This window comes from Phyllopteryx taeniolatus, chromosome 10, assembly GCF_024500385.1.
Source record: "Phyllopteryx taeniolatus isolate TA_2022b chromosome 10, UOR_Ptae_1.2, whole genome shotgun sequence".
In the NCBI taxonomy this organism is placed as follows: domain Eukaryota; kingdom Metazoa; phylum Chordata; class Actinopteri; order Syngnathiformes; family Syngnathidae; genus Phyllopteryx; species Phyllopteryx taeniolatus.
The window spans coordinates 19,285,861-19,309,203 of NC_084511.1; the positions used below are offsets into that span (position 1 = coordinate 19,285,861).

Genomic DNA, 23,343 nt, shown 5'->3' on the forward strand with positions numbered 1-23,343 from the left:
TTTCGGGGGGTCTGCACGAATGGCTTCTTCGTACAGCGGGAGATGGGAGGACGCCGATGAGAATGAAAGTATTCGAGGACATGTTGGCTGCATACATGTGTGGTGATTCTTTTTCGAATTCCAGCCCCACCTGTGGAGACATCCACGAAAAAGCTTTCTCCACTGAATTATCTAAATAAAAGAGATGAAACCTACACCGGCCGACAAAGGGCGATTCTATCGTCAACTGCATTTGTGTTTGAGTCCAATATGGCGCCCACTCCTCTCCTCGCTGACACATGTTTTTTGTTTTTTTCCGGCTATTCTTGAATTCGTTTGAGTGGAAAGGCGTCCGCCGTCTACCCCAGACGCCTGCAGGGGGCCCACTGAGCCCGTCTCTTGGAACATGGCCGCCCTCACCTCTCACTGCTGTCTGCTGGACAAAAGAACCCTCAGTCGCGGCGGGTTACATACATTGCAACTCATTCTTTCGCCATTGTTTTGCTTGGACACATTCACGTGTCGTATGCATGCTTTGTACCGCAAAGAGTACAACGACGTCCGGCCGGACCAGACCAGACACCCTAGCACTGTGTGGCCGCCTTTTATTATTTGCCTTTCTGCGTGTACGTGTCTCACTGCGACTCGAGCTTGTGCACATCTCACGGCCCAGTCTCTCGAGATGTTGTGCTGGAAGGGGCGGGGAGGCCGAGGAGAGGCGGAGGAGGAATGCAAAGCTCCATCCAGTGCAGAGTAGGAGTGTTTGCGCACACAGTCTGCCTGCAACAGAGGATCGAACCTGGGAACTTTCTCGGTTTTTTCCCCCTCCCTTCAACAATTCCTGCCCATCAACCTGCCTCCAAAAGAGCCAGAGCAGCAACCGCCTGCATCCGTGCCTGACCATGGTCATCAAAGTGTACATTGCGTCCTCCTCTGGGTCCACTTCGGTAAGGGATGAATAATGTCACATCTTTATTGTGATGTGTGGCTATTTGCAGCATCCCCTGCTCCTAAACGTCAATAGGAGGGCAGCTGAACTTTGATTGAACTCAGAATGTGCATCAGTATGGAAATAACGGATCCCTGCTCCACGGCCCGTCCTCGTGTTTTGGATAGACTATACACTTTTGAGCTGAGTTGTAGTAAGAGTACAACTTAAAACTTGCTGCTGTCAACTGTTGTGGTTTTGGTCATTCTGTTTACTAACAAGTGATAGTTTGTGCTGATAAAACCAGGCTGGAAAACAGGAAATGCATGCGGTAGCCAAACATTTGCTGCGCATTCTCTGCTTGGAATGGTTTGAATTTGCTGTAGGAATCAGGGGTGTTTAGTTTCAGGCATGCCAATTTCATCTAGAGTGGAAAGGAATGACGGTGATGCAATTCTCCAGGGCCTTTGTAGAAGTGCAGCTGCAGAACACTGAGTTTAAGACATTTTGGATGACTGGTTTAGGAGTGACACATTATATTTGGGTATGAAAGCATTACATTAATCATGGGTATAAGCTCTGATAATAGTGAGCACAGGTCCACAGGTACAACTTAATGTAAGAGCTGTATTTATGTTTGATTAACACTACCACAGTCACAGTGGTCTTACTTTAACTGTACTATATGTTTATTATTGTAATTGCTGTTGTAGAACTGCTCGGCATCATATTGAGAGGGGTTGCCAGTGTTTTGGTTACCAGCTACATGGCAGGGCAGGCAAAAATATGAGAAATAGCTCTCAGTGTGATGCTGTGCACTTTAACACTACCGCAAACTACAAGTAGAACAATCACAGTATTGTTAAATTACCAGTAGTACCTTTCAGACAGCATCATAAAACAGGACATTCATGTATTATCTTTGTAAATGGATCACATTGGATTGTGTGAGTGTACCTAATGTTGTGGACAGTGAGTGTATGTTTGAGCTGTTTTCAAGCATCCGTCAGTGTCATTCAAGGTTGTAATCTTTTCCGTATACTTAACTAACATGCCTTGGGATTTACATCACCTAAAGTGAAATGAAGTACTGTACTTTCGCTCAACACTCACTCAGTCACACAGAGCCTCTTTTCAGCTGGCAGCACTAAATGGCTTTATTGCCTTGACAGTAAATGATTGGTAAAGACTGCACTGGTATAAAAGAACATCGGCAATCTGTACAACGACTCAGAGACACACTTGCTACATCAACCTTGATCCTGATCTCTTTTAACAATCAGGAGCAACGGTGACTCATAAATGTGCCATTACAAACCTGGTCTGGTATATCAACTCACATTACAGTTTAATAATCCTTCCCTCGTCATTTGCGACTGCTTGATGGGAAAATTGTCCTTGTTTAGAGTATATATGAATATATGTGTGTGAAGCAGCTGACTGGCTGACAATTCTAGTTCCAACTTAATGATAGAGCTTGTCAGGCCCTTTAGGGTCCCTGAAGGTGTGAAAATGACCTCTGAAAAGTATGCAGTTTCTGACAGACCACTTCCTTCCATGGTACCAAAAGAACTGTGCTTTCACTAACAAAATCATCTTCAAGCATGACAATGCACCAGCTTAAAAAAAATAAAATAAATCAAGAAAAAACTATCCAAAAACTCACATTTTAATGGATGTAAGTATTCTGAAGCTGCTATCAAATAAGGGGTCATCCTATCTCAAAATCTAGCTTGATTTGTTATGATGTTTTTGATTGAAATAGATTTTGATTTCAGTAAATATGACCTCCTAATACTGCGAATTCAATAAATGACAATTTTCAGTTCTTTAAAACCTGTCAGATGTCTTGAAACTGTTGTGCTTAATCATTTGGACCAGTGCATTTTAAGTTGTTTTATTTAAAAAAATAGTTGTTGAAAAACATCCATCCATCCATCCATTTTCTGAGCCGCTTCTCCTCACTCGGGTCGCGGGCGTGCTGGAGCCTATCCCAGCTGTCATCGGGCAGGAGGCGGGGTACACCCTGAACTGGTTGCCAGCCAATCGCAGGTCACATAGAAACAAACAACCATTCACACTCACAGTCATGCCTACAGGCAATTTAGAGTCTCCAGTTAATGCATGTTTTTGGGATGTGGGAGGAAACCGGAGCGCCCGGAGAAAACCCACGCAGGCACGGGGAGAACATGCAAACTCCACACAGGCGGGGACCCCGCACCTCAGAACTGTGAGGCTGACGCTGTAACCAGTCGGCCACCGTGCCGCTGTTGAAAAACATTTAAATTATATTCTGATGATTGTTTACTTGTAAATTATGCCAACTGTCATTTGTGTTAACTATTCAGGAAAATTAGAGAAAAATATCATTTGCATAATAATTTGGAATCCAGTGTATATAAAGCATTCAAGGAAAGCATTGTATTGTTTCAATTAACTGATACTTGGTATATGTTGTTATGAATAGGAAATATAAAATGTTAAAACCAAATCATTAGCGGTCATTAAAATTACATTAACATACTGTCAGCATTTAAGCAACATTCACACACACACAAAAAACCCATCTACTCTAAGCATTCTTTTTTTCAATATTTTCAGAGTGACCCGAAATTATGAGCACCAACTGCTAACTCATATTAGTCAATCATCATTGGGCCTCCCAAATCTCACTCCAACTACCCCTCTTCCCTTCAACATGCAGTAAATAAGAGCACTTGATATTGTCACTAATCACTTACAAAAAATACAATAAAATAAATAATAAAAAGTTGCTAGAGGGGTCAGAAAAGGCGCTAAATATAGCGAAAAGTCTGCAACACTGAAGAAACAAGCCATTACTTTTGCTTGTTTGTACCACCCACACACGTGAACATCCTAATTATAAAGCACTGATATTAAAAAAAAAAAAAGTACAGTATAGTTTACATTTTATTTTGACTTCATAAAGACTGGGAAAGCAGGTCAGAGACCGATAATGGGCCGGATTTGGCCCTCAGGCCTTACTTGTCCTAGGTCAGGTTTAATATTCTTACTAGTGTTTACTTCTGTGTTGTCACTGCCCAGTGTTGACACTTGTGGAGTTATTTATGTGCAATATGGGCATCTGCGGAGAAGGTGTTGTTTCATACGTTTCATCAGTGTAAACACACACCCATACAGTTATATACAGCAATGTCACTAGAAATGCACATAGATACGATATTGGCATTCAATTGGAATTGGGCACTTGGACCTGCATGGTATTGTTTAACCCTAGGCTTTACATACACAATCAGGATTTTTAGAGCCGATCACCGATCAGTGAGTTTAAATAAACCGATAACCGATCACAGACCTGATCACTACATATAAACTATATTGCCAAAAGTATTCGCTCACCTGCCTTGACTATCATATGAATTTAACTGGGATAGGCTACAGCACTCCCGCGACCCTCGTGAGGATAAGCGGCTCAGAAAATGGATGGATGGATGATTTCCCATTCTTAATCCATAGGGTTCAATATAACATCGCTCCACCCTTTGGCGCTTTGGCGCTATAACATCTTAAACTCTTGTGGGAATGCTATCAACAAGGTTTAGGAATGACTTTATGGGAATTTTTGCCCATTTTTCCAGGAGCATATTTGTGAGGTTACACACTGATGTTAGACGGGAAGCCTTGGTTCTCAGTCTCCGCCCCACCCCAAACTGTTCCCACAAAGTTGGAAATGTCCAAAATATTAGCTCCTGAACGCCAGTGACAGGAACTATGAATGCTTTAGCATGCCAAGAGATTTTGGACATTTCCAACTTTGTGGGAACAGTTTGGAGGTGGCCCCTCCCTGTTCAAACACGACTGTGAATCAGTGCACAAATCAAGGTAAAAAAGAGAGAGTGTGATGTGGATGAACTTGACTGGCCTGCACAATCTTCACCTCAACCCTATAAAGCACTTTTGGATGACTTAGAGCGGATACTGAGAGCCAGGCCTTCTCATACAACATCAGTTTGTTTAATGTTTAAATGTTTAAACAACATTTAATCAAGCCGATCAGATCGGTGTAAAGTCTAACGAACACATTCTGCCACCACTGACTCCAGATAAAGGATAGTTTCCCTGTAAACTGCCATCATCATTCCACCAAACAATGTTTAGTCAACCAGCCATGGAAACAATGTTGTACTATACACTCATTGTGTTTCTCAAAAGACCTTGTTGGCATTTTTGATGAAGTCACCCTAGTCCATATAGTTTCTTTAATGAATGTACTGTATACTGTACACTCATACCACATGCTATTGTTTGATACAGATTTTAAGTCATATCCTGCTGCATATCTTTACTGCCTAGTGCCAAGTACAAACTTTAGCCACACATAATTTCCTTATTAACGCAATAAATTCACAGAGATAAAGTTTTGTTCGTGAATACGGTACAAATGTTGTATTTACATTATTTGTGTTTTTCTCTGCCTTTGTTTTCGTCACAGAGTTTGTAGGTCAGACATTATGTAATAAGCACGTTTTAGGCTTCTACCTCAGGCAGAAGTGAGGGAGCCTAGCAAAAGCTGTTCTTTCGTAAGTGTGTTGTAATACTGACAGAGCTCAGTCTTGGGTAGAGGTTACTGTTGTTGTCAAACCTCCAGCAAGCCTGTTAATCGTGACAAAACTATGATCACTGTAACATCGTCAGACACTCACATGCACACACATTGGGTTGAATTAAGGGTTTCAGGCCTTCTTAAACCAAACAGCTGTATTTTTTTGTTTCCATAAGCATTTGTCTGTGAAGAATGTTTTAAAGAAATTGTGGAATTGTGTGGGTTATTTGAACTAAATGTAAGTTGACCCTCAGCCTTAGTCTGCATTGTGGGCTATTGATTCAAGCTTGTGCTGGATACAGTTTAAACTAATCAATCCCTGCTGTTGTCTGGCTGCTGTTAATGACTGACCTTTTTAAAGGATTGATCGGGCCTGAATCTAATTTCACTTCCTTGACAACACAGCACTCATATAGTGGTGATAATGACGCTGATGATGATGTAGTTTGTAACTTAAAGACGAATCTTTTCACTCTTCCATATACCGAAGTAAGGCCTGGAGAATTACACTAAATTGTATATACTGTATCGTAATTAACCATCAGTCAATTTGAGGTTAAAAACACCTTACTGCTGTGTTCTATTCTATTCTATTCTATTCTATTCTATTCTATTCTATTCATGTTAGGTTAAGTGAAGATTCTAAATCCCAGGTGTCAGAGGCAAGTCCCAGGGGCCAGTGCTAGCCCACCAAAAAACAGCAGAGAAAAACAAGAAAGGAGAACATCAAGAAATCAATAATTAATGCAGTGTCCCAGTATCCTGGGCTCTGAGTTACAAGACAGATAACATACTGTGATGTGGTAAAAAGGAACAGTGATTTGTGCAAATGCATTGGTGCACAGTGATGTTGGGAGCATGGAATGTTCCAATTTTTATTTTGTAATTATTTTATTGTTTTATTTTCCTAATAATTTTGGAAAATTCAATGCTTGCAACTATGCGGTAACAGTTTGGGGAAGGCCCCTTCCTCTTCCAGCATGACTGGGCACCAGTGCAAAAAGCAGAGTCCATAAAGACGTGGATGAGTTTGGTGTGGATGAACTGAACTGGCCTACACAAACGTGACACAAACGTGATAGAAAACATTTGGGGTTGAATTAGTGCAGAGCGGCAAGCCAGGCCTTCTTGTCCAACATCATTGTGTGACCTCACAAACGCACTTCTGGAAGAATGGTGAAAGATTCCCATAAACACGCTCCGAAACCTTGTGGAAAGTCATTTCCAGAAGAGTTGATTAAGTTAAATACTGTAGCTGCAAAGGGGGGACAAACATCATATTAAACCCTAAGGATTAAGAAGGGGATGTCACTTAATTTTTTTTGCAAGTCAGGGTTCGATCCCTGTGCTGTCCTGAGACCTACCGAGACTGCAGTGGGTGTCGTGAAAACAATGTGTAGTGTGAAAGCACCTGAAGAGTTCTTATCAATGCTCCTAGAGTCCAAACTGTTTTCCGTGATTATTGAGATACTGTATGTCACAACAACAATCTTATACATTTTAAAGGATATCTGGAACAAGATGACCAAGGTACAGGTCAAAGTTTTACATTGCTTGCTCATATTCCTTGTTTTTTCTCTACTGGTCGCAGTTTTTTCTCAATCTTCAAACATTAAAGAGTGTTTGTTTTTGTTAATTCAGAAGGACATCTGATAATAACTGGCTCCCCTCATCTGATGATAACAATTCTAGGTCATCTTGTCTAAATCCACACACACACTAAAACATGTTGAAGGCTTAATACAAAAATGTGATGGCACGAGTGGAATGACCTGCATCAGCAGTTTTCATTCTCTGGGTATTAGAAACACATGATCCATTTCTGGACAAATAATACAGTGTGTGTGCTATTTTTCCATGGGCCCAATCTCAGTGTTATTTGCGTTGCGATCTTACTATGTTGTGAAAGGCAACATACTGTATATTAGGGAACTAAAGCAGCAGACCATACGCTCATTCAGGACTCTCACTTTGTTCTTACGTTGATACATTCTGCTCCAAAAGTAATGCAACATTGATGCCAATTTATTTATTTATTTGTAGACTGGAAGCATTTGGGTTTGGAATCAAAAGATGAATATATCGATTTTTCTTTTCAGATATTTATATCTGGATCTGCTACACATCTTAGATGATACATACATATTTAAACAAAATCAAATTTTTAGGTGCACAAAAGTATTGTACTTATAGGCTTAATAAATTAAAGTGAATTGAACATTTAGTAGTTTAGTAGTAGTGCAGTTTTGTACCTCGAGTGGTATGCGGGGTCTCTTTAGTGGTTTGCAGATGAATCACTGAATTAAATGTTCAAACTGTACATAATGTTACAGTGGCTTGTTATGGCAGTGTGTTTTGGGTAGGGGCTGGGCGATTAATGAAAAAATAATAATCACGATTATTTTGATTTATATTTAAATATATAAATATAAATATATATTTAAACCCGATTACTCGTTGATTTCAAAACTTAGCATTTATTCAACTACCAAAACTCAACTTTGAATATAACTTAAAAGAACAACTAGAATGTACATTAATAACAAATAATAATAAAATAATATAATAAAATAATAGCAATAAATAACAATTAAAAAAAATACAATTAGGGCTGTGTGGTACACACATTCCATTTACTTTAAGATAAAAAGAGTAGAAGAAGAAAGTGGTGAACTTTATTACTATAACTTGTTTTTCACAGATTAGGTATATGCGGTCAAGCTTGCACCGGACGGATCTTAGCGAACAATCCTTTTCCAGCGTTGTAGGCATAAAAACAATGAAAAGGAACGAACTTTGTTGTGAAAATAATATGAGAGTGACACTTGCCAAGGTGAAAGGCCACAGAAAAAGTCACATTCATTGACAGTAAATTTTCATTGAATTGAATTATATATTTGTGTTTTGTTGGTATTGTTCTTTGAACACAGTGACTGTGTGCAACTGATGCATGGCTCAACCTGTGCACGCATAAAAGATAGGTTATACCTGTTTTGAATTTGAAATAAACCACACTTTATTGCTTCAGTTAATAAGGGTTCCGTGAATGTGTGTATGAAACCTACGGGGTTCGTTACATTGAACAAGGTTAAGAACCACTGTTTTAATGTCTTTCTTTTCCGCTATCAAAATGTTTCTGTCGTCAACTGTTGTTTTAATTGGCCTACTCATTCGACATCTGTTACTCAGCATACCAGTGGTTTCATTCCTCTTCTGGACGTTCCAAATGGTTGTATTGGCTCTGGCCAATAATTGTGCAATTGCTATGATTGAGTTTACATCTTCGCCCGGCTTCACAATTGTTTGTTAACCGTCGACAGTTCTGTGGTGTTCATGTTAGCTAGACCTCTCACTAGTGTAAATATAGTTTTCATGGGCAAAAACTTGAAACTTAGTGCTATTTATTGTTTGAATAAATTAAGTAACACAGCTGCGCAGCAAAACACATATCAGTCCCATTTTCCAATAATTTTGAATATGAAAAATGGGAAGATTAAAAAAAGAGGGATATCTTCAAAGTGGTGTATCCTATCCAGATGTAGCTGAGAATAAAAGATGACTCTTGTCTCATTTTAACAATTTAATTTCAGACACAAAAATAAAAGAATAAAGCATCACTGTTCCAATACTTTCAGAGGGGAGTGTAAGTAAGGGAGGCCGTCCTCTGGCTGAGGTGAAAGATAAATAATGATTAATAGTTACATGGTAACAGGGGAAGAGGAGTTATCACCTCACACACAGCCTGCCTGTTTGGTTTCCTGCATATTGAAAACCCCCCACATCATCAGATTTGGGGGCAACTTCCCTTATGATTACATTTTGCTTGGAAAACTGGTGGTTGATGGAACTATTACATTTATTGAATCAAAATAGAGATTCTTTATGCTTAACCACAATCTTTATTCATTAGTTTAGTTACAATGGAAATCCAAGAAAATTCACAAAAAGACACAAACAAGGAACTGGTTCAAAGATTACTCCTTCAGAGACAAGACTACTATTTTTAAGGAAGCATAAAATGACTCATTTGTCTGAATTTGTCTGCCTCTTAATATTGCTTCAGCAGACTGCAGCTAAGCAATCTGGCTTGTCTCAATGCCGTCAGGCTGGGAGGAGCATGGTGCTATCTCACTGATTATCACTCATACTTTGCTGTAGTGATCTGCCATGATGTAGGTTAACATTGCACCAGGTGTGTGTCGATGTTCAGCTGAGGGTGTGTGTGCGTGTGTGTGTGTGTGTGTGTGTGTGTGTGCTAACTTGCAGAAGGCCTTATTTGGCTCGTGTTTGACTGGTTACCTCCTCTCAAGACCCAGAGGAGCTCTTGTTTCCGTCTGGCCTTGTAGGGCCATCCTCCTTCTTACATGCATCATCAAGGCCCTATTGGACAATGCACTCAAGCTCACATCTATGTAAGAGGCAGGGCTAAAACACAGTCAAGACACTCTTATGCAGGCCAATGTGGCACCCTAGGCGAGATTTTATTTGGTGCCCCCCCCTTCATTTGCAATTTACATACGTTTTGTAAAGAATTTGAATAGCATTGTTTTTAACATTGTCATTCATTTATGAAACAACACACCCAATTTAAAAGACAAATAACATTTAAAAGAATTTTATGCAACTATAATTTAAAATGTAAAAATGAAAAACTCAATCAATATATTTTCTACTATGCATGTATAATATACACTGTATTTTTTTTCTGATATGCATATTAGTAGCGTAGATTAAACCAATGGAGACATCGACTGAGTAGGTTCATTCTTCACAAATTATTTCTAATAGTTAAGACCAGGGCGGCACGGTGGACGACTGGTTAGTGCGTCAGCCTCACAGTTCCAAGGACCCGGGTTCAATCCCTGGCCCCGCCTGTGTGGAGTTTGCATGTTCTCCCCGTGCCTGAGTGGGTTTTCTCCGGGCACTCCAGTTTCCTCCCACATCCCAAAAACATGCATTAATTGGAGACTCTAAATTGCCCGTAAGTGTGAATGTGAGTGCGCATGCTTGTTTGTTTGTATGTGCCCTGCAATTGGCTGGCAACCAGTTCAGGGTGTACACCGCCTCCTGCCCGATGATAGCTGGGATAGGCTCCAGCACTAGTGAGGAGAAGCGGCTCAGAAAATGGATGGATGGATAGTTAAGATGGATAGTTAAGACCAAAATCTGAATCGTATTATTGGCATTGTCAGTGAAAGGTACTTTTACAACTAGGAATTTTCTTGGTCCAGTTGCAGCATGAAACATAGACATAGATAACATAATTAATAATAACAATAAAAATTCAAATAAAAATAGATGAAGAAGAAGGAAAATAGACAATGTGCATAAGTAGGTATGTTACTAATATTTTCAAAATAACATATCAAAACAGATTAAATAGATATTAGTGGATAGAGGAGTGTTTCATAAATATAATGAGCCTTGGTTTGTAAGAATCGGATAAGGATTAAGGATTTTATACCACTTTTTATGTGGAAGGTTAGCCAATATTTTCTGCCCAGAAATCAACGTAAATCATTCAGAAACTTGTGACCGAAACTTTGACTCTTTGGTAGAAAAATGTTTCTTAATAGTTGAGATGGAAATGTAATGTTTAAACAAGTTGGCATCCGCTCGAGACTTCCGAGCAGTTCACTTTGATGATCAAACTGTGGGCACCATGATTGTCAGAATTACTTCAAACTTCACAAAAAACAAGAATAATAATAGTGAATCACTTTCATATAGTTTTCTACCACCTCTGAATCCAATGTGTCATTTTCAGACGCTGAAATCGAGGTTCATTTTCACCTTTGTCAGAATGACAGAAAATCCCAACCGAAATGAAATTGAAAAAAAAACGAGGTGGTAAAGGGATTTCCCAACAGCGTAATTTGAAAATAAGTATTACCTTGTGCAAAACAATGAGAAAATGAGATTTTGGTGGACCTCTGCTAAATTCACGTACCCAGTTTCCAGGGTACAAAAAAATGGGGGGGGGGAAATGGCGGCCGTTTTTCTGGATTTAGTAACATAGCTACAATAAGTATAAGCAGTGTGTAATAAGCATCAGGTGAAGGTGTGAAGTTTTAATGGTTGATACAGGCTTATTTAGTGTTCATGGGTGACAGGCGTGGGGAAGAAGCGGTGGATACCTACGTGCAGCAAATCTAGAGAAATTAAAACTGGTTATTGACTGACTAGCATATAATGTTGAGGCTAGTCACTAAGGAGCAAGTTGTCAAGCAAGTACACAGTGCTAGATAACTGGAGGTGTGTGAGCTATTTGCAGAGGTAGGAGTAAGTGTGACTCTTTTTAATGGCATAGTTTCCAGTTTCAGTCTTCATATTGACTATCATTTTAGTGTCTCATCAATTCAGTGCGCAACCAACGTCAAGCTTTGTTAATGTTTGACCAGCTACAGCATGTGAGCTAACTGTGAGGTTAGCATAGCTTACATGCATGCGCCTGTAGTCTCATGGAACCGGATGAAGTTAGATGCCGTAGTTGTTGTGACTCTTATCTTTGATTTGGATGTCACCATTCTCTTTTTCCTGATTTTATCCCCCAATAAACTAATCCTTGAATTCAAATGTAATCATTTAGGATATCACTGCTCCATGATAACTTGCTTCATGAGGCACCCTCTGGCTGCACTTCGAGTCATACCGTAGTTGCGGGTTGCCAGGTTTACACCATCCACCAGTCAAAGCAAGCTACACTTTCAAAAACAAAACACACTTTCTTGAACATCCATCCATCAATTTTATGTGTCGCTTATCCTCGCTAGGGTGTGTTGGAGCCTATCCCAGCTATCTTCGGGCGAGAGGCGGGGGTACACCCTGAACTGGTCGCCAGCCAATCGCAGGTCCTTCCTTGAACATTGATTTTATATTGTCATTTGGTGGAATAATAACTTGGTATTGATTTACATCTCAATCTATGTCATCGTCAGCATTGCCATTTTAAGAGTTGATAGTTGTCGGCGTTTTTTCCCATTTTTGTGGTGCTCCCTGAAGGCACTGTGTGCTTAGCATTTGCCTTTTTCACCTATCATGCTCATGTCCATATCAACGGAATAACAGAGGCCCCTGCTTATTCTTCTGCTTCTAAAACCATTGTTTTGCGTACAGTATAATGAAATATACATAATCAGAAGTTAATGTCTTGTTAAATCTGGTGTAAATCCCATACAATCATAAATACTGTTGTGTATGCTTGAAGAAACACACATTTCCAGTTAAATTGTAAGGGATTTAAGCCTAATATTGCTATTTTCCTTCAAACTTGAAATGCACGGTTGTAGACAAAAATGTATTGGACCAGGAACTTTCTTGATTACATTTCAATATGCAAGTGGTTAAAATAAAAACTAGAATGCCACTCAGATGAGCGAGGAATTTGTAATTAGCAAGCTACTTCCTGTTTTGTGTCAGAACGCTGTAGACCAGGGGTCTCAGACTCAATTTACCTTAAATTAGAAATTAAAAAAAATCCAATATTCTCAAACGTCTTTTTTATTTTTTAACACAAAATAAGATAAACAAGGAGGCTGATGTAAACAAGTTGTGTGCAAAACTACTAATAAAACTCTCAATCAATCACTCAATCAACAAATAAATAAACAAGCACAAAATAAAATGAACAAGGACCCTGGTGTAAACAAGTTGTGTATAACCTTCCTCGGGTACATCACTTCATTGGTAGTAAATTTGTATGAAACATACTGTACTGTTAACTGTATAACTGTTTTCTGTACAAAACTAATCAAACAATCAACAAATACATAAACAAATTAAGAACTAATAAGTATTTAAATCAGTAATAATTTTCAGTTTATTCAGTCTTCTATATCCGACCGGACTCAGACCGCAGACCACACCAACGAATTCCCCACCCTTCTTTTAGCTCGCCGCGCAGGCATCACTTTGATTTATTCAGAGAGAGACATAACCTATATACGTCGTATAATGTCACGCTGGGCAGCAACTTAAAAGACTTTTTTTTTTGACGTGTTGTGTACACAGCGCGCTAGGACGAATGTCCGCGTTTGCCTAGTCAGGCACAGAAGAAAAATCTCCATGGCAACGCTGCTGTAACTTTCACTCATTGAAAATTTTTTCCCTGCTTCCATCAAGCCCGGTTGAAGGCACGCCCCCAAGATCCATATACCGCACCGTGATTGGTAGGTTCGTCAGCTCCGCACACAACACTGTAAAAGTGCCATTCATATAAAACTCGAGGGCCGCACTAACATTAAACTTTCATATTAAGGTGGGGGCCACAAAATATCGTCCCAGTTTGAGACCCCTGCTGTAGACGTTTCCATCAGTGGCATAGTGACTCAAATGGCACAAGTGAATTATTGTATTACATCCATCCATCCATCCATTTTCAACACCGCTTATCCTGGTTAGGGTCACGGGATGCTGGAGCCTATCCCAGCGGACTTCGGGCGAAAGGCGGACTACACCCTGAACTGGTCGCCAGTCAGTCACAGGGCACATATAGACACGGACAACCATTCGCTCTCACATTCACACCGTCACTGAGTGGGAACTGAACCCACGCTGCCTGCACCAAAGTCAGGCGAGTGTACCACTACACCATCAGTGACTATTGTATTACATGTCTCCTAATAAATAATGGGATAGCCCCTTGTCCATACACTACCCCTAAAAAAAGTATTGTTTAAATTGTTGTTTTTTTGCCTAATGCTGCAACCAACAAACCAACAGCGATGCAAACAATATCTCTCCCGCCTTTTTGATTTGTAATTAGAGTCCTGTTTCTCCACCTATAGTATATTGTAAGCTACTTGGGAATTTCATCAATCTTCTGATAAAACAAAAATATAATAATTAAAGAGGGAGATATCATTGCCGACACTGAGCTCTCAAGTACTCGTATTAACAGGAATCTTAATATTTTGTCATTCTTTATTATTTTATTTCTTTCACACACACTGAAGTTTTTGTTGTGTGATTTATCACAGCAAGGAGGAAGTGTGGAGTTTTTTTATGCAGATCCTTCACAGTTTGGTGAAACCAAGCTATTCTGTTTCCTCAAGTAGCTCTTCGTGGTTGACTCATCACTAACTGACAACTTCCTCTTTTGCTCTCTCCCACTTCCCTCTACCCATACACAGATTAAAAAGCAGCAGCAGGACGTGATGGGCTTCCTGGCAGCCAATAAGATTGGGTTTAAGGAGTGTGATATTGCCGCCAACGAGGCTCACCGGAAGTGGATGCGAGAGAACGTTCCGGAGGAGTCACGGCCAGCCACAGGGAACCCTCTTCCACCACAGATATTTAATGAAAGCAAATATTGTGGGGTGAGATAGAAACATGCTTTAAAGTGGAACTAAACCCTAGATGTCAACACTTAGTGTTGTATTGTAAATGTGCAAATCTTCTTTAAATGATGCTTTTTACTTAAATCTACAGAGTATTTATCAAATGTAAGGCAACAAGCTATACACAGTATATATTTATTAGGCTTTACGCGATCAGGATTTTTGGGGCCGATCACCGATCAGCGACGTAAAAAAAACACGATAACCGATCACCGATCCGATCACAAGATGGAGAAATGTGTCTATTTAAATGACCTGTTCATTTACTGTATATACTTGTGTATTTAAAAAAAAAAATTATATATACAGTAAATAATGTATATCTTTGTTCCTCAATTTATGCCAGTGAGGCATAGTGACAGACACAAATGAATGATCTTCTATTAGATGGCAGGAAGTAAATACAGTAATTAATGTATCCACTTTTTGTGACATTTTTGTTTGTTGGTGTGTCGTGAGATTTTTTAATTGTAAAATATGTTCTTTGGCTACATAAAGGTTGGAAATCACTGCTCTAGTTAGATCGTGTATTCTAATCAGTCAGGTCAAACCAACATTACATGTCAGAAATAATGGGTGCTAACTTACTGTAATTAAATTACTTTATTTTTAATTAAATTACTTCACCCACACCGAAACTTTAGAGCATGATTCGACAGAACGGCGGCATGTTTACGTACAACCGTCAGTGCTTGCAGTAGCTTGCTAGGCTACATAACGTTTTGTTGCCTGCTTTCGAGCCGTATCGTATTACAATAAAAGTATGTGAACATACCTCAAGCAAGCCTTAAACAAACGTCCTCTCCTGTCCTGAGCACCGGTGACCACCAACACACGTTTTTCTCAATTTTGTCCTTATAATACAAAGTTGCCGCGCTCCACATGGCCACGGTAACGAGTTTATTCGGTCGCTTCGAGTTGACAAGATAAAGCCCAATGATCGTAAAAAATGGGATGCGGTGGTATCGGAATACAAGATTTTATTGCAGTAGTCTGACAGTGCGATCGTGAAAGAGCAAATTTGTCATGTAGTCTGATCCGTGCATTACGTGTTGCCTGTTCCACACCGCCGACATGTTTTTTTGTTTTGTTTGTTTTTTTAAATAACTTTATTGGCCGTCAGATATTTCCAATATTACGTCAAAAGACACACGACAAGGCTAAAAATAAACTAGCTTTTGGATTCAAATATACTGTGAAGGCGGCGACGCGGAGTAAATGTCTTTTGCCTAGCCGGTCAATGACGTCATTGATCGGGTCGGCGAATTATGACATTAAAGCCGATCAGCATAAAAAGGTAAATATCGGCCGATACCGATCAGCCTGATAAAATCACTGTAAAGTCTAATATATAATAATATTTATTTATTTACTGTTGCTATAAGAAATCTTCACACCCTCCTTCAAACGCCAGATTTTTTGCAAAAAAAAGGAAACCGTGTTTAACTCATTAAAAAAAAAAAAAATCCACCATGAAAGTGAACTATTACCTGTACAACTCAACTCAAGTCTTTTTTCATCTTTTCGAGAGAGGAAGATGAGAGGAAGTAAAAATCTAAATCTGGAATTATTATTATTATTATATAATTAAAAAAAAAATTTAAATTGTGATGTACGTCATACGCCGCCGGCCAATAATAATAATAATAATAATAATACACTATTAATACATTTTCAGGCGGCACGGTGACAGACTGGTTAGCACATTTTGCCTCACAGTTCTGAGGACCGGGGTTCAAATCCCAGCCCCGCCCAAAAACGTGTGGTAGGTTGATTGAAGACTCTAAATTGGCCGTAGGTATGAATGTGAGTGTGAATGGTTGTTTGTTTCTATGTGCCCTGCGATTGCCTGGCGACCGGTTCAGGGTGTACCCCACCTCTTACCCGAAGATAGTTGGGATAGGCTCCAGCAACCCTAGTGAGGATAAGCGGTACGGAAAATGGATGGATGTTATACGCCGCACGTTTTAAATAATTTATCTTGGTTTTATTTTTTTTGTTCTACAAAAACATGGTAATCTAGCAGGGGTGTGTAGACTTTTTATATCTCCTCTATCTCTCGATATACCTATTTATCTGGATACTTTTACTACTTTATGTTATCATTCCTTGGAGGAGAGCTTGTTTTTGGGGTGCAAATTAATATGTCATCTCTCAAGTTGTCTTTGCTTCTCTTTCCTTGCTTCTCAGAACTACGAGGCCTTCTTCGATGCAAGAGAGGACAACGCTGTGTATGCATTTCTCGGTCTGACTGCTCCCCCCGGCTCAAAGGTAAAAATTTTAGGAACCCATCACACATACTGTACTTTCTCACCGCACACCATGTTTTTCCCGTGTATGTTCTGTAAATACTAATACTCTCATCCTCAGCAAAGACTGTGATTACCTTTAAGAAAACAATTTAATTCCACATTTTTGTGACGTCACTTATGTATGGCTCATGAGTGTCTCTCTGCTGCAAACTGGCGCCTCCCTCCTGTCTTAATAGCAAATGCAGGAAGGTGTGCCAGTTACCATAGAAACAGAAGGGATTTCCCCTTTTATGTAGCCGGGTATGTATGTATAAATAATCAGTTTTAATATTGCATTCTGTCTCACACTATGTCCTTCCTTTCTTGCCATTTGTGTCTCTTTGCAGGAGGCTGAGGCTCAGCTGAAGAAAGCACAGCAGTAGCATTCACCTTTTCTGTTGGACAACCAGAGCTAGCCTGACCAGGAATACATTTAGAAAAAAAGTACGAAAAATGTTACTCTTCATTTTTCAGGTTTTTAAGATTTTGTCATTAATTGTGCCTTGTCGGCTATTGTGAAATGAGGTACAACAAAAGAAAACAGAATATTCTGCTTATCAAGACTGCCACGCTTCCTCAACCTACCGTAATCTTAGCCTGCTTGCCTATTGGTCCAATGTCAAGTCAGTCATCCATTTAGCATGATTAAAAGACGTGCAATGTAGCCTCAAGATGTCCTTGTGCACTATATAATGTGCACGTCACACTCATCATCAGAATATTGATTATTATAAGGTCTTAAATAATGAATATTTTCATTTTGTGCTCCTGTCTGTTCTGTTATTGCCAAAACACCAGCACCTTCTGCAGGATCATCCCAATCCCATGTTTTATGTTTATGCTTCTTCCTTCTAACTGTCTTAAAGCTGTTTTAACAGACCTTTTTCAAAGAGAAAATATATGTTTAACATTGAGACATCAGGTGTGACATTTTTATTTGCTGTTTGAGTTTTTTTTTTTTTTTTATGAGTGCAACAAATATTATCTAAGCCTCCTCTTTTATATTGTGTTGGAAATACCAGTCTTTAGGGGGAATCGTAGTTATCTTCCCTAACTTAAAATAAAATGCTGAACTACAGAGGTTTCTGTGTCTTTTTAATGGGTTTGAAAAAGGGACAAGAAACATTTGAATGCATTTATTACTGCCAGTCAGTTGTAGTACATTCCAAATGTTTTTTATGGGGTTGAGATCAAAGGTTCTCAGGCTTTTCTCCAGTGTTTGTCAACCTTCTTTCAGTTGACTAGCTACTGATAAAATAAAAAAAAATACCACCTCTGCGTCATTGTAATGTGGATGCTTAGAACTTAAATCGGTCAGCAGTCAAATAATTTGAGTCCAAATAAAAACCCAAAAGCGTCCTAAAATGATGTTTTTTGTTTGTTTGTTTTTTGTTTTGTACAACTGTTAAAGTTCCCAGGGCGGCACGATGGACGACTGGGTTCTGATCCGGCCTTCGGCTTTCCTGTGTTGATTTTGTATGTTCTTCCCGAGCTTGTGTTGATTTTCTCCAGGTCCTCTGGCTTCCTTTGCATTTACATTATGCCTAGATTTAAAAGATTACATAGTTCAACTACTAAATTTCTCACAGACCACTTGCTCTGGGTTTCTCTTGGAACACCAGATCACACCAAACTCATCCCATCTCATGAGGTCCTTGTGAACCTCGCTTTACGCACTGCTCCACAGTCATGTTGGAACAGAAAAGGGTCTTCCCCAAACTTTTTTCCCAAAACTGGAAGCATAGAATTGTCCAAAATATCTTGGTAAAATGAAAATGTTGGTTTGAATTAAGGGATGTATCACAATCTTTCATGGATTATCACTTATTAAGAGGAGTGTTCAAAGAATCATGTTGTAGGCTGCACTTCAGTATAACAGAAACATGGCAAGCGTATGTTATTCACCATAAAAATAGACAGTTTGATGTACTACTGAATGGCTGTATTCTACTTAATTTGTCATCCATTACAGTGTTTCTCAAACAATTCCAGACTGTCACTGAGAAATTGCTATGACACCAGTCAGTCACAAGCAACCATTCCCTCGCACATTCACACCTATGGGCAATTTAGAGTTTTCACTTCGCATGCATGTTTTTGGAGTGTGGGATGAAGCCGGAGTACCAACAGAAAACTCGTGCAAGAAAAAGGAGTACAACTTTCTAATCGACTTGGTCTTCAGCTACTGATTCGTCTTCTCAGTCGACTCATACCTAAGCATCCACTACTGGTGTCACAAAACCATGGGTTGAATTGAGTGGAGGACCACACTTTGACAACACCACTCTACACCAGTGATTCCCAAATAGGTTGTTTTGGCACCCTAGTGTGCCTTGAAAGATCATCCAGCGTGCCGTGGGAAATGATCCAATTTCACTCCATTCGTCTGAAAATTGGGAAAAACAGCTTTGCGTTCAATTAAACAGGCCCAAAATCTCATATTGAGAAAGTCAATTTGTGTATAAATTGAGAAGAGATCACGATTTTAGTATCCTTTTTTGTTGACATTTTTCTTTGGTGGTATGCCATGGGACTTTTCCCTACATAAAAATGATTTCTTGGCTCAATAAAGGTTGGGAAACGCTGCCCTACACAGCACGCGCTACATAATCTCTCACTTGCTCAGGTACATACTATACTTGAGTTTAAGATAAAATATTTTCAGATTAAATTTCTTTGTATGACCTGAAAAAAAATAACATCAACAGTTCATATGTTTAATCAGCTGAAACCCTGAGATGACACAATGTTAAAACACAAAAATTAACAACAACAACAAAGAGTCACGCACAGAGGATACATTTTAAATTTCAAGTTTGTCTACTCATCATGAAATAGCAGTCGCCTTCTTCTCTTTTCTTATTGTTTTTTTTAATTCTTGATTAAGGAAGTAAGTTGAGTGGGTGGAGAGGTCACTTCTCTGTTGGAGAAGTGACACAGTCCAGTAGATCTCCACATTTACATCCGCAGTCACATTTTAATTCTAGTTTTAACGACTAGCAACAAAAAGGCAATAGCAAAGACATAATTGTGAGTGATGCTGGGAGAAAGTTTTCTGAGGGTGTTGCCTTACAAGGAGGACAAAAAGGTTACTTCTGATTCCATGGGACACAAGTTGCAGACAAGTTCGAGTATTCCTCAGACAGACCTTCAACAGAGAGGTGAGTTATCACTCACGAGTTATCACTAAACTTGTGACTGCACTGTGAAATAGGACTTGTTAAGGAATGACAAATTACAAACTCTTTTATTGTATGTGTATTTTGTGTATTGTATGTTTAGGTCTAGACCAGGATGAGACTGACTACAGAGTTTCTAATAAATTGCGCAAAGTACCTCCAGCTGCCACAGGCCTTTCTATCCTTAGGTGTTCACCTGCTCAAGCCCTCGAAATGGACCTGACTCTGTGTTCAGGTCCTTGCAGCCTCCTGGAACATTATCCTGACCTCCAGGTGGCTGACTCTGGCCCCATCTCTTATAATCCCAGAACCAGCGCCACTCAGCAAGATCTTTATGCTCACTCTTGTGCTTTGACTCTGTCAGAGCGTGCAGAACAGCAGCAGTTACTTCACGAGTCTCTCCTATCACTGCCAGACCAAGGCTATCTGGTTATGGGTGATGGGGTGAACACCAGCTTGGGTCTGCCCACCTCACAGTTAGAGCCCATGTCAAACTCATTGCTAAATGGACTTCTGGAGAAAAAGCTGGATGAGGTATATTTGCAGCACCTGACTGATAACCTGGCTCGATGCAACTCCAACCTGGGTAACAGCCTCCTGCATGGCCTGGTGCCCCCTCTGCAACCTAACAACTTACAGCAGGGCCCCGACTCGCTGGAGTCCAGTTTGGAAAAGGGACCTGGAGGAGAGAGAGGCAAGAAGATAAGTCAACTGACCACCCCGAACTTAGCTCCGTGTTCCTCCAACTTTAGCACTCCCATCCTTCGTATTTCTGAGGATGTTCACCCAGAATGAAAGCATTTAAGGTGGTACTTGCATATATTACTTACATTACAAACATAGTTGATTTTTATTCTTTTCATCCATAGAAATTTCAAGGACTACAATGTGTTTTGTTTCACTGTAATGGATAATTTGAGATTTCTCTCACTTTTGGTGACGTGATTCTTCTTTAACTGCTTGCATATGACACCTGCTGGTAGATTTTTGTACAACACCACAATTTCAACATACCACTGGTGATATACCTGTGATTTGGGGAGACATTTACTACATTTATGTAAACTGTGATTAAGAGTAGCTCTCCTTTGATACGGACGAAATATTGTAAAGAAAATTAAATCTGTCATCTTTTCCTTTCAGCTTGTCCCTTTTGTGGTCACCACAGCGCGTCATCCTTTTCCATCTAAGCCTTTATTCTGCATCCTCCCTTTTTAACAGCAACTACCCTCATGTCTTCTCTTAGGGAATCTATCAACTTTCTCTTAGGTTTTCCTCTAACTCCTAACTCCTTGCCCGCCAGCACCATATACTCATCATTCTTCCACCAACATACTCACTATTTATCCTCTGAACATGTCCAAACCATCGAAGTCTGGTCTCTATAACATTGTCTCCAAAACATCTAACCTTAGCTGTCCATCTGATGAGCTCATTTCTAATCCTACCCACATTGGTAGTGACGAGTGTTGAGGTTCATGGCTGGTGAGGCACTAATATTGGAGTCAGATTTACAAATTTCTAAGCCAAACATTATGGCGTATCTGCCCTTGAATTTATATATATTTATATATGTATGTATATACACAGTAGGTGAAATAAGTATTTAACACATCACCATTTTTCTCACTACATATATTTCCGAAGATGCTATTCATATGAAATTTTCACCAGATGTTGGGAACAACCCAAGTAATCATACAAGTAATCAAACATAAAATGTATGTGCCCTGCGATTGGCTGGCAACCACTTCATGGTGTACCCCACCTCCTGCCCGATGATAGCTGGCACAGGCTCCAGCTCGCCCGCGACCCAAGTGAGGAGAAGCGGCTCAGAATATGGATGTATGGATATATATGTATACATACATACATATATGTATTTATATAGAAAATGCCAGGAACAGCCTACTTCACAATTCACTGCAATTGTTCAGTTATTTATTTTCACTGTCACCCTCTAAAAATGCATTTCAGTTACAGTGAATTATACAGGTTATAGGTCACATTAATTGTGGAAAATGACTTGCAATTATTTATCCTGGTGTCATTTGTTTAAATCACCACCTTGAAAGTTGAACAGCAGTGTGCAGACTTTTTCTGTCCACTGTGTATCCCATGTGACTAGTAAAAAAAAAACATTATCGTACAAAGAAGTGTTAAAAGGCCTACGACGGACCAGAGGTGGCAAAAGTACCCACACTCTCCAGGCTACTTAAGAAGTACAGAAAAAAGTACTCTGGTAAAAGTAGAAATACTTATTACACACCTTGACGTCTCAGGCCACCAATGAATGTTGTTGTTTCATTTGATTTTGATTTGGGAGACATTTGTCTCCAGTAGATGGCAACAAAAACCAAATTTTTAAAGTTCCACACCCAGGCCATAAAGTAATATTAGTTGTTCATTGTTTGAGTAACTATGGACTGTTCGCTCTAGTTTTGATGTTTAAATTCTTTGGACCAAGACTGATATGCAACTACAGTAGAAAGAGATCCATAAAGACACATGAAAGAAAGAGAAATGCCAAAAAACTGCTATTATAACATACCAGACCAAAGTGAGCAGACAAAAATTACACAGGTATGCAATGCATCTGCTAGAAATTATTGTTTTTCATTTGAAGTGTTAAAGAATGCAACCAGTTCAGGGTGTACCCCGCCTCCTGCCCGATGACAGCTGGGATAGGCTCCAGCACGCCCGCGACCCTAGTGAGGAGAAGCGGCTCAGAAAATGGATGGATGGATGGGTGTTAAAGAATATTGACTGAAATTTAGTGACTAGTGTTCCTGTACTGTGTATGTCATTCATTACAGAGAGCATTCTCAAACATTTTCAAGACCAAAGTTGAAGTTTTGTTCCTCTTCTTACTACAGTTATAATACATTGTTAATTTTTTTATGAATGAAAATTGATAATATAAAACATACTTTTTCTTCCATCCATTTTCTGAGCCGCTTCTCCTCACTAGGGTCGCGGGCGTGCTGGAGCCTATCCCAGCTGTCATCGGGCAGGAGGCGGGGTACACCCTGAACTGGTTGCC

At 39.6% G+C, this 23,343-nt stretch overlaps 2 protein-coding genes across 2 annotated transcripts; both read left to right on the plus strand.

The window, feature by feature from the left end:
- The first annotated feature begins 645 nt into the window (after nt 1-645).
- sh3bgrl (SH3 domain binding glutamate-rich protein like) lies at nt 646-18,199 on the plus strand. Its single transcript, XM_061787884.1, has 4 exons — nt 646-926; nt 14,624-14,809; nt 17,021-17,101; nt 17,469-18,199. Exons 1-4 carry the CDS (start codon nt 882-884, stop codon nt 17,502-17,504), a joined length of 348 nt encoding a protein of 115 aa, XP_061643868.1. The 5' UTR covers nt 646-881; the 3' UTR covers nt 17,505-18,199.
- A 1,853-nt stretch (nt 18,200-20,052) lies between these two features.
- Nucleotides 20,053-21,440, plus strand: si:dkey-237j10.2 (uncharacterized protein LOC568721 homolog). The gene is made up of 2 exons (XM_061787851.1): nt 20,053-20,282; nt 20,404-21,440. Exons 1-2 carry the CDS (start codon nt 20,159-20,161, stop codon nt 21,093-21,095), a joined length of 816 nt encoding a protein of 271 aa, XP_061643835.1. The 5' UTR covers nt 20,053-20,158; the 3' UTR covers nt 21,096-21,440.
- The last annotated feature ends 1,903 nt before the right edge of the window (nt 21,441-23,343 follow it).